The sequence below is a fragment of the Triturus cristatus genome, chromosome 4_1 (genome assembly GCF_964204655.1).
Source record: "Triturus cristatus chromosome 4_1, aTriCri1.1, whole genome shotgun sequence".
Lineage (NCBI taxonomy): Eukaryota > Metazoa > Chordata > Amphibia > Caudata > Salamandridae > Triturus > Triturus cristatus.
Window position 1 is genome coordinate 308,988,440 of NC_140585.1, and position 12,067 is coordinate 309,000,506.

The 12,067-nt window shown below is 43.7% G+C and overlaps 1 protein-coding gene across 6 annotated transcripts in view; it reads left to right on the forward strand.

Moving 5' to 3' along the window:
• CACNA2D4 (calcium voltage-gated channel auxiliary subunit alpha2delta 4) overlaps window positions 1–5,476 on the forward strand; it is a 1,002,329-nt gene extending 996,853 nt beyond the window's left edge. For all 6 annotated transcript variants that reach the window (XM_085652199.1, XM_085652201.1, XM_085652202.1 and 3 more), the window contains one exon: window positions 2,795–5,476. In XM_085652199.1, coding sequence (XP_085508325.1) covers window positions 2,795–2,890 — 96 coding nt within the window. In that variant the 3' untranslated portion in view covers window positions 2,891–5,476. The remainder of the gene's footprint in view (window positions 1–2,794) is intronic.
• The last annotated feature ends 6,591 nt before the right edge of the window (window positions 5,477–12,067 follow it).

Genomic DNA, 12,067 nt, shown 5'->3' on the forward strand with positions numbered 1-12,067 from the left:
TTGTGATGCCAGGGTTTGCAAATCTGGTACCGGGTGTACCGGTACTGTCATATTTCTCCCCCTAGTAGGGTGGAATCATACCTCCCACACCAGTTACTGGAGTGGAGGTATGAATCCAAGGTGTTTGACACCAAACACGACATGTTTCCATGCAGCCGTTTTAAAGTTAGCATTTACAGCGAGGTAATAATGCACTTAAGAGTAAATGGTTGGCTGCATGACAAACAACCCCGGAATAGAGGTTCCAAAGGCTGCAGTGGGGCTCTGCTCATGCATGGGCACCCTCTCACACAAGACCCAGCACCCTGCCTTCAGGATTGATAAGGCCTGCCATAGGGGTGACTGATAGGTTTATATGTGCAGTGATATGGATAGATATAGTGAACCTATATCTAAGTAAGGGGTGCATACACCATCTTACACAGGCTGCTGTAGCAGACCTGTTGTGTCATTTTGAATGGTCTCCCAGGGGTGGCATAATACATGCTGCAGCCCCTGAGAGGCCTCTTGGGTACCTATGCCCTGGGTATATAGTATACCATATACTAGGGACTTATAAGGGTACCCCAGAATCCAATCTGAAGTGTACCTAAAGTACATGAACAACCAATTTAGGGAGAAAGCAGATAGACTGGGGTCCTGATTAACAGGATCCCAGTCAGACTAAGTCGAAAACCAGCAAAACACCAGGCAAAAAGTGGGGGTAACCATGCAGTCAGATTCCACCTTCCTACACACATTATCCTTGTTTACAAGCCTCTCACGCCATAATTATAGCTTTGTGCGGCCTGGAATTGTCACACTTGTGGGAGTGCGATGGTTTGGTGTTATGTTGGTACTGTTATTGGCAGCACTGGCAGGGGCCATGCATGGTGCTGGCTGCAGTCGCCTCCTGACGAGGGCCCTGGCTCTTAATATTTTACAAATTAAGCACTGGGTGTTTTTTCTCCTCCTCGAAAAAAGTCAGGAAAGGTTTAGAGGCAGCCAGTGAGGGCAAGGCTGGAGATGTTGGGCCTGCAAAGAGATATTGTATAACAGGGTCATTATTTATGCAGTGCTGGCAACTGTTTTCATAAAGGGTATTGTGTTTTGTTATTGTGCTGCTATTATAGTGTATGGACATTTTGTTTTGGTTCATTCCTGTGCTGTGACAATAGCCATTTGATAAGGATACATTGTTCTTAGTTTATTTGCTTCAGCCTACATTTTTTTTTAAATATAGGGAGAATTTCAATGCAAGAGATTGGCCAAGCACATGGAAGCAAATACTATTTCACAGGAACCTACAGCTCAGTGGTGGCACTGAGTTCAGATTTGTTATTGTGTGTTTTCCAGAGCTGCAGGGTCACTTGTACCATGAGGCAACCTAAACACTGTCAGCAAGAGAATTATTTCCTCTACTGACAAGTAATGTGTAAAAAAATATAAATCTATTGTACGCTTAAAATGGGCTTTGCCACCAATGTTACACAGTTTTTTTCCAGGTGGGACACAATCCTCTTGTATAATTTGCTTTTAAGTTCAGATCATGAAGACCAGAGCAGCAGTCCCAGTGCGCTTTAGAATGCGCTGTATGTCACTAATGACCCCAGATCCCAGAGCCCGCCATTCCACATTCTACCATTTGTATTCATTCAGTGCTTATAAAATGCATTATTTGGAATTCATTCTCCTTTGTACCTTGTTGTAGTTGTAAAGTTATATTATGCTGAGAAATGCACAATACCAGGCTATGAATGAGGATCGAAGCACTGGTAGACATGTGCATCTCAGCCTACATTCAGTGCACATCCTAGCCACGTACAAGGCCTTCGGGCTTAGTGGAATAATGCATCCACTCTAGGGGCCTGTGTTCGGTCTCATGGTCACAGGGTCAAATCCCAGTGGGTCCACTCAGCTTTTCATCCTTCTGAGGTCAATAAAATGAGTACCATTGAGATGGGTAGCAATAAACATCTGTTATTCAGCGCCAAGATTCCCTTCTAAGTGAACATGCGCTTTACAAATATGCCTGTTTTGTTTTGTTACATACAGGCAACACCCAGCATGTGCACATGTGTGGTCAAATGGGTGGGTGGGGGTTGAATGCATTTATGTCACTTGGCATCTAATTGTGCTCTTTTATTCCACACAGAGGAGATGATCATGCATGGATTAGTGAAGATAGCACGTATGTGTGGGTGGGTGTGTGTGTGTGCGTGTGTGTGTGTGCATCTGTATGTGCATTGTTACCTACAATATCATTACGAGTGCCCCGAACACGGGTTGTTAATTTCACACTCCCAGAGCTAATGATACCTGGAGTCCCTGGTATCATTCCAGGTTGTATGCAGAGAATCCCTGAGAATTGAAGAATTACCATGGAATCAGTAACTACTGAAGCTCCCTGAAATTCCTGATCTTGCCCCAAACCTTAACCTGGAAATGTTGGTTGCAGTCAGCAGTTAAAACCTCCAGGTGAAAGTAACTGACCAGTAGCATTCTCATAATTCCATGGGGCCTGTGGCTGCTACCACTGACCCCATCAGAATCAAAAGAAAGCTTGACCTGAGGTCCTCAGAGTCTGTATTGAGGGTTCCTTCACCACACAGGTAACATGAAGTATAAGTCCTATGCTGACCATTGCGAGTGTAGCTCCAAGACTTTCAGAATCCTGAGGGTTCTTGCTCCACTGCTGTGCTAGCTCATGCACTGTCTCTAGAGGTCTGGGATTCCCACATCTTTATGGAAATTGCCCGTAATGGTATATTTGAGTTCTAAGAAGTAACATCTCCCTTTTCTTTGTCCATCTTAGGAGAACGCGCAGGACTGTGGAGGGGCTTCGGGTATATCAGCTTCGTTGACGCTGCTGCTTCTGTCACTCGGACCCTCAGCGTATCTTCTACGGTGACCCTGGCACCATGGGTTGAGTGCTCAGCACAGAAAGACTCTGCAATTTGAGGGAAGGCCTCCACCCCACCGACTCGTATTTAATCTCCAAGGCTAAGGAAAATGGGTAAATCCCTCCCAGCACCACGCTGTGCATCAGCTCACAGCCTGATTGGTCCAAAACTGCAGGATCTCTTTAAAAATGTCTTTCTTTCTCTATCATTCACCGGCTCCTTTTTACTTTTGTCCCTGCCCACACTACTATATCCTGTCCTCTACTTCAAATCATCTGCCAGATTACCCTCAACCCCTTCTCTTTTCCCTGGACCTCCACATCTTCTATTTCTTCACGTTCCTCTTATTTGATTATTGCTCCTTCTTCTTCCTACACCTCTACATGGACTGCATGCTTCTCCCATTACCTGCATGCCCAGAGTATATCCTCTACCTCTGTTTCATATCCTCCTCCTGCAGGTCCCTACCTTCTGCCTACACATTACCTACCATCTGTCAAGGCTTCACTGTCCCTTTCCCCACATGTCCTTCTCTGTCCACAGCCCTCATATCAATCCGTCCTGAGCAAATATCACTATCCTCTGTCCGCACCTCACTGACCTCTGTCTCCCCCACCAGTCTCCTGCCTGCATGTCCCTGTCCTCTGTCTCCCCTACCTTTTCCTTGGTCTTCATCTGCCTATCCTCTGTCTGCACCTCCCTATCCTCTGTCTGTGTCTCCCTGTCCTCTGTCTGCATACAGTACCCTCTTACTCCATCTACATATCCTCAGTCTGCGCTCGCAGTCTTCTATTTACACCTCCCTGCCATCTCCCTGCATCTCCCTATCCTGTGTCTGCACCTCCCTAGCCGGGCCGGAAACTCTCTATCCTTTGTATGTGCCTCCTTATCTTCTGTCTGTATCTCCCTATCTTCAGCCTATGCCTCCCTGTCCTCTGTCTGCATTACACTATCCTCCGTCTACAGCGCCCTATCCTCGGTCTACACCTCCTTGTTCTCTCTCTCTGCCTCCCTATCCTCTGTCTTCATCTCCCTATCCTCTGTCGTCCCCTCCTATCCTCATCTAAACTTCTCTGTTCTCTATTTGTACCTTCTCTCTCTATCCCCATTTAAACCTACCTGTTCTCTGCTATTCCTATCCTCAGTCTGTCATTCTTTATTCACTGCGATCCCCCTACATCCTCTGTCTGTACCCTCTTATCTTCTGGTTGCATCTCCATGTACATGTTCTTTGTCTGCACTTCTTTCTCATTGTGCACCCCATATCCTCTGCTAGCACCACCCTTTCCTCCCTCTACACCTCTCTGTCTTCTTTCTGCATCTGTCTATCCTCTGTCTACGCCTCTCTTTACTTTTTCTGCATGTTCCCACCATTTGTCTACAACTCACTATTTAGTCCTGTTTAGTCTCTTTATCCTAATGTCTACCTGCCCTCTTATTGCCTGACAACCCTCTTCATTTGTCCTCCCAAATCTGCCCTAGTCAGTTTCTATAGATCATTCTGTTCCTTATTCCTTTCCCTTCAGCTTCTCCCCATATTCTGTTTTTAGAGGAGATACTGTCTGCAGAGAGAATATATTTTGCACTGGACCACGCTGTTGTGGACTGAATGTGGAAATTATCTATGCAAAAAGGCGTGGAATTGGAGGAGACTTTGCGTAGAAGCGTTTGTGGCCCAACAAGATAATCAAAAGGCAAACTTGGTTCTTCAGTTCCTTGCTTTCAGCATCTTGTTCCCTTGTATCAGAGATAAAGCCAGACTCCTCTTCGTGCTAAATCGCACCACTTTCTCCGTGGTCTACAGGCAACCCTTCTGCATGACACATGAATGCTACACTGAGGCCCTCTTCTGTTTGGAACATACCATACCTGGTTTACTGAATAAACATTGTCTTCTGGCCTATTTCATGAGAACTTGTTACAAAAACGATCTAAGCTGGATGCTGTTAGGTGACTAAGAATTTTGCCAATCTGTATCACCCTCAGCAGGAAGACCCACCAGGACCAGGAAGTAAACATGTTTAGGTTTGCTCTACTAAATGATGATACAAACAGGTGTGGCCAAGAGATATCAAAAGAATCCAGTCCACTTTTGAGGCCTTCCATGATGTCATCTCCTCTGGCAGGGCTGTACAGTTACTGGGCAATCCTTCACCACTCTGCAATAGAAATGTCTCTTTCATTTTCAAAAGTCAAAGGTCAAAACAGTATTCTAGTCTCTGTAGAAGTCCTCTTGAAATGAACCACTGGAGCCCTGAGAAGCTTGCGCCCTCCACTGGCATGGTGGTGCATGCATGGGGATGCATGCATGTATGGTCAATAGGTTGGAGAGTCTGAATTTGTAATCGGCTGGGTAGAAATGGACTGTATAAAGAGATTCAAGCAGCTGATGCCCACAACTGCACCGAGGAGCTAGTAGGGAGTGATGAAGCAGTGTGACGGCAGAGCTTCTGAGGCTAATGCATTTCAACTCACGAGCTATACTCAGAAGCAAACATTGCTCAAACTTTGATGCATGTGACTCAGCAGTGCACCTTAACGTTTTTTATAAACTCTTCTAATCAAATTCATAAATAAAAGCAATTATTACTGTATCTTTCTTAGCTCTGTGTTCCAGTAAATTCCGGATTTTACCTTATTTTCTCCTCAGATGCTGGTACCTCTTTTCTGATTTCAGTATTGCACACACTCTATTCCCAGGTAACTAAACTCTAGAGGTTGTATCTTGCTTTTATTTGTTTGCTCTGTATTCATTGCTGTTGCCAGTCTAAATTCACCACTAATCGGTAGATCCAAATATCGCTCAGGAAATAATTTGGAACCCATGCAGTCTCCTTCCCAGTTGACAGTTCCAAACATGTCCAAGACAGCACTCGGCGCCAGTGGTGAAAAAGTGGGAAGTGGTACAGGGATACGAGAGAAGAAACAAAGACAGTCGTTGTTGTCACACAGGTTGTCTCCTTAGATGGAGGATTTCTCAGATTTTCTGCAGTCTTTCACGAGTGAGTTTTGTTTTAATATAAAACAACACAAAACTACAGTTACTCTGTGCTCTTACATGTGCTTAAAATACACTGTTTTCTACAGGGAATAAGACATACAAAACATTTACTCCAGTAACTGATGCCCTACTGTGCCTTTGTCTTGTTAGAACCAAAAGATTCATCCTGAGACTGGTCCTGTTCTGGTGTCCTATATCAGTTGTTAATGCTCCACAACTGACACTGATCAGAAACAAAACTTCACACAAGATCTGCATAAAATACTGTACTGGCCCAAGAGACAGAAGTTACAATACAACTTTGAGGAAATCACGGAATCTCAGTATGTAGGTCCTTGGGACGGTACGGAGGCCCAACAGGGGTCCCACAATCCAAACAAGAGATATCTGACACTCCCTAGCTATTAACCTGAGGCCGGATCTATTAAACTACTAACCAGAGGCCTCTGAAGACAGTGATGGTGGAGGTCAATAACTTCCATGGATGAATTCAAGAAGGGCCATAAATAGAAAACTTCTGAGAGGATGTTTTCAACATCTGACATGAACATACCTGTAACTTGAGTGCCCGGAGCACAAAGGAAGAGCTAAGCGCAAGCAGATTAACACAGGTAAAGAACAAAGTAGAGGTTTCCTCTCATCAACAGGGAAGAAAGACAAGCACCTGACCAAGCCCTGTGTGTGGTTTTTACAGACTGTAGGATCATTGAATACTGCAGGTGATCCTTGAATTTCAGGATCTTCCAATCCAGCATTAGATCTGGAATCCCATTGTAATCTGCCACTCAGATGCGACGTACGCTCATGACTTTGGAGTGTCCGCTTGGGGACAGGATTGACTGTGCTGGAGATGGTTGGGGAGAGACCAACAGGGCAGCACACTTGATGACCACAGTCCTGTGTGATCTGACTTCTGTCCCGCAGCATGGATGATATCCTGAGGAAGGTGCCCTGAGAAATAGGTGAAACAGGTGGCCAATAATGCTCAAGACTACAGGTGAATAGGAGTTAAGGTGAGCACCCATGACTAGGGCATGACAGCACCTCCCACCCCCCAAAGGCCACCCAAGAGGAGGTTTGTTTGAATGACAAGTGGAATAGAGAAGCCAAACAAGGGACAGGTACATGCCCAGCTGGCACCATTGACCTATCCTTTGGACTGTATCCTTTCCAGTCATCAAGGTAAAACAATCATCCTCTGATATGCCTGGAGTCCAAAATGGCTTTGACCTCATATTCCACATGACCATTCAGGTGTACAGGAGAAGGAGGTGGATCAGGTCTACTGTGTTCATCATAGGGCTTGAGCAACGAAACATGAAAACTGCACGTGATTGGCAGAACTGTTTAGCTGCCACTGGTATAATCATATGTTTTATTGCAAATGGGCCTAAAAAGTGTGGCTGTAACTTTCTTGACCTTTATAACCAAAGGTGCTTGGTGGCTTACCAAACGCAAACTCCAGGTTAGTATTGAGGTGCTGGTTGTCTATGTTTATTTGACTGCTTTTGGTAAGCGATCTTGGCTTTTCCAAGATTTTTCTTTGCCTGTTCCAACATTTTCTGGAGATGCGGAAGGGCACAGGGCTCTCCCCCTGTATTTATAATTGAATGGATTTCCGTTGGTACCCAAAAGGCAATAGAAGGGTAAAATCACAGTTGAGTTGTTGTAAACAAACTCAGCAAGACTAGGGGTTACTACCCAGTCGGTGTTATTAATGGATAGTAAGCATCATAGGAACTGAGCCATAATTTGGTTTACATGTTCTGTTTGTCCATCACTCTGGAAGGCTGAGGACAAACAGATGTCAATGTCTGAAACTGCACATACCATGAGCCAAACCTCTGTCACACCCTGATGCTTGTGGTCAAATATAATGGTAGCAGGCACCCCAGGTAGTCATACAATTTTTTGAATGAAAATATCTGCCAATTTCTTGGCACTTGGTATCTTACAGAGGGAAACAAAAGATGTAATTTTGGTTAACAGATACGCTATCAGCAAGATGGGGTTCTGGCCATGGACTGGGGTAAATCAGTTACAAAGTCCATATGCCAGTGGGAAGGTGTCACAGGTAAAGGCTGTAGCAGGCCAGCAGAACAAGAATGTTTCCTATTATTACAGGTGCAAATTGTGCCGGTCCGAACAAAAGCCTATGCAACCTTTGTCTGAGGTTCACACCAAAACCAATTTTGATTGGATAGAAGAGTTATGCACTCACCTGGATGTCCAGATAGGGGTGTAGAATCACACCACTGATGTGCTTGGTGGCACGCGTTCGAGGTAGGTACATGCAAGGCCCCTTTTTGTGAAGTACATCTTGAATGGTGCTTTCTGGCTCTTGCAGCCACTAAAGTGGATGTTTGTGAACAGAATCAGAGTGGACCACTTCAATAAATTTGTCCAAGGCTATTGCCTGTCACAGTTCTTTCTAGAAGGATGCCAAAGCATCAGCTTTTGCAGATTTTGATCCTGTTTGATGTATTATGACAAAGCCAAACTAACTGAAAAACAACACCCAGCACAGTTGTCTGGGAGACAATACTTGTATTCAGCTTAGAGAAAGCAGGTTTTTGTGGTCCAATAAAATGGCTATGATATGACAGGCCCTACTAGGTAATGTCTCCAATCCTGGAAGGCTTATTGCTCATTCTCCACAATGAAATAATTGTGTTGCGGGGGAGTTGTTTTTGGAAGAAAAATGGCACACTATGAGGTTATATTATTTTTTTCTGAGTTTTTAAATAGCATGAACTCTACCCGAAGGTATCAGGTATCAGAGCGCTTCACCAGCACCAGTTACGTTACACAAGGGCAGATTCATTTTTGTTAGGCACGGGGAGATTAAGTGATTTGCCCAGAATCACAGGATGTTGAGTGTCATTGCCAAGACTTGAACCCAGTTTCCCAGATTTGAGATTGACCGCCCTAGCTCGATAGGCCACTGGGTGTCTTAGGATGGGCACTGAGGTAAAATTCTATTATAAACTTTGAAAGGCAGCTTCTGCTTCCATGGTCCAAGAAAAAAACGCTCTTTTCTGCAAGACATAGTTTGTAGGGGCAACAATACTAGAGAAGTTAGCAATAAACATGTGTTGAAATTTGCAAATCATGGGAAGTTTTGAACTTCCTTGACCAAGAAAGTAAAGGCCAGTTCAACATAAATGTTGACCTTTCTGTGATATATTTCTGTGGGATCAAGGGAAATGGGTACCTATTCTTAATGGTGACTCTGGCCATGGCACTGTAGTTTATACAGACCCTGAATTCTCCATTCTTTTTTAGCACAAAAAAGAGTGGGGAGGACACAGGAAATGTCAAATGCTGGATAACCCCATTTGCCAGGAGCATGCAGAGATCTTGCAGATCTTAATGTTCTTGCTCAGTTAAAGCGTATAATCTACTGTATAGTTATGCGAGCACCAGTCAATATTTTGATTATGTGCAAAGAGCCAGGGGCTACCAGTATGAAACCAAATAAAGGAGTGCCAATGAGATATAAAATATTTTTTTCAACATGGCCATAATCACATTCCATGGCAATTTGATATGCAATTTGCCATGCACAGTTCTGTGCCATCACAGCTTTAACAGGCTCTGGGCACTCTTTCTTAAAAATAGGTATATACTAAGGTTATGCTATGTCAGTAAAATTCTCAATCACAGTAGGACAGGTATGGCTACTCAGCTTGAGTAGGGAGGGCCAAGATAATGAGTATGGCAAGATGACAGTATTTTGGGGTTGAAGTATTGACCTGAACATGAGAGGTTTTACTGACTGTCAGCGATTGAACCTCTAGGGTTGCATCCAGCATCATTGCTACTGCTTTAGTTGATGTAGGCTTCGATTGGCATTCCTTAGTGAAGTGTCCTGCTTTCCAAGCATCAATTCTTCTACCAACACCTACCTTTCTCTCCTTGGTCAATTGACTACACACCCCTTCAATCTGCATAAGCTCTGACCCATAGGTTGAGTAGTGCTGCTAATTATCTATTAAGCTTGGCTGTCTATCAGATTCAAGCCACCACTCATCTATAGATCCAAATGTTGCTGCTGGAAAAACATGGAACAAACCAATCTCCTTCCCCATCGATAGTGCTGCCATGTCCAATACTGTGATTGGCATGGATGGAGAAGAGACAGTGAGGAGAATAGGGATATAAGAAGAGAAACCACACAAGATACATCATCAGTTTGTAGTCACATAGTTTGTCACATAAGATGGATATCCTCTCAGATTTTCTGCGGTCTCTCACAAGTGACAGATTTTTTGTACTAAACAGATCACTATTACTATCTGCTCTGACATCAACTTAAAATGTATACAGTTTTTTCATTTATATGAATTTTGCATGAATGGTAATATTCTAGATGAAATGGGACACACACAAAATGTATTCTAGTAACTCACACATTATGGTAAATATTCAATATGTTACTGCCACTGTACAGCTGAAAGAATTGTCATGACACTGGTCTAGCTCCGATGTCCTATATTCATTGTTAATGCTCCACAACTTGAGACACCAATCAGAAAAAAGGTTCATACACAGACAGAATGTGTACATCATACTGCTAAGACCCAAGAAACAGTTGTTACAGTACAACTTTGAGAGTTTGGCAGAATCCCTGTATGTTAATGCTGTAGACAGTTTCGGGCCCCACAGGACTCTCACAATCCAAACAAGTAATATCTAACTGTCCCTTGCTATCACTAAACTGAGGCCTCTAAAGAGAGCACTGGTAGATTGAATAATTCCAAGGATGCAAGGAAAATATGTTAGGTGATGCTGCAGAAGAAATTTCGAAAACCACCACCAACAGAAAACTTCTTGAAAGATGTTCTGGACATCTGACTTGAAGAGAATCTCAACCAGATGGCGTGAATCACCGTTCAGTAACTGGTGAACTGATGTCAGTTCCTGTTTCTCCATCCGTCATCAAGCTCTTCTCTGTGTTTAACTGACAAAATTACTCACCCATCAAAAGTGACTCAATCAAATTTTACCTTGTATGGTCTTGGGATTTAAAACTGTCAATGATGTGATACAAAATGCAATCATTGGATCAACACAACTTCTGTGTGTGGTGTCTTGGATCTGGCCACAACCCCTTGGCCTGTGCATCTGAAGGCCATCAGGAAGTCAGAGTATTTTAGGCTATAGCCTTTAAGGACACTCCAGAGCAGTCTCATTCTCCTCCTTCTAGAAAGGCAGAGGACATTGAATTAACCTCCAAAGAATCTTCCCCCAAGAAATACAAAAATGCTATATGAAGGAGAAGGCCTCTCTTACTCAGTTCAGAGACTTGACAGCAATTCCTGGTGCAACTCTTTTCTTCATCAGAGCCATTTCAAATTCTGAAGAAGAGACAAACGTTTCTGACTCTAATAGCTGACCATTCTCAGGTTGAGGACTTTCTGCCGGCCATACTGGACAGTTTTTGCATAGACCCGCAACTATCTGGGACATTGCCCAAGGGAGGGCCCATACTATGGGTTCATCAAACAGTCCTGTCTCTGATGCCACTCCATTCCACACCTCAACAGGCTCCAGTCTTGGTGCCACCTTTGAAAAAGCAGCCGTCTATATTGTGGGTCTTCATGCCTTTGGCACTGCCTACAAACCATTACAGGCTTCACCCTCAAGCCAATGTTTTGATGCTCTGAAAAGGCACAATAGCTATTGTGGGCACATAGGGCAAGATTATTTTGAAGCTGGTAACTGATGGCAGTTGAGGCCACCTTAGTGATACCATGTTGGACTTGTATGTTGTAGTGCACCTCTGCTGTTGGAGATGGCAGCGTGGGTACTTCACTTTTTCATGTTATGTGTGAGAAGCTGGCCTGGTATATGATGTCCACATATTTAAGTGGGCACCCTGCACCAGTCCAGACAACCTTTATGGTGATTTAAGGGGTCTTAGACAACCTTAGAAAGCTATCTAAGTGGTAGCTGTGGAGAGCAGACTTCAGGCTTAGTCCAGAAGGAGTGTAAAGCAGCTTGTTTAACCAGAATGCAATCTTATATGTATAGATTAAGTGAAAAAGAACCACACAAGGTATAATAAAAAGGTGTATTTATTATATAATACTCTCTAACACATACAAATATCTCCTACCTAGAGATATGCACAATGCACACAATACTATGCGAAGAAATCAAGTAAATACCACAGAATACA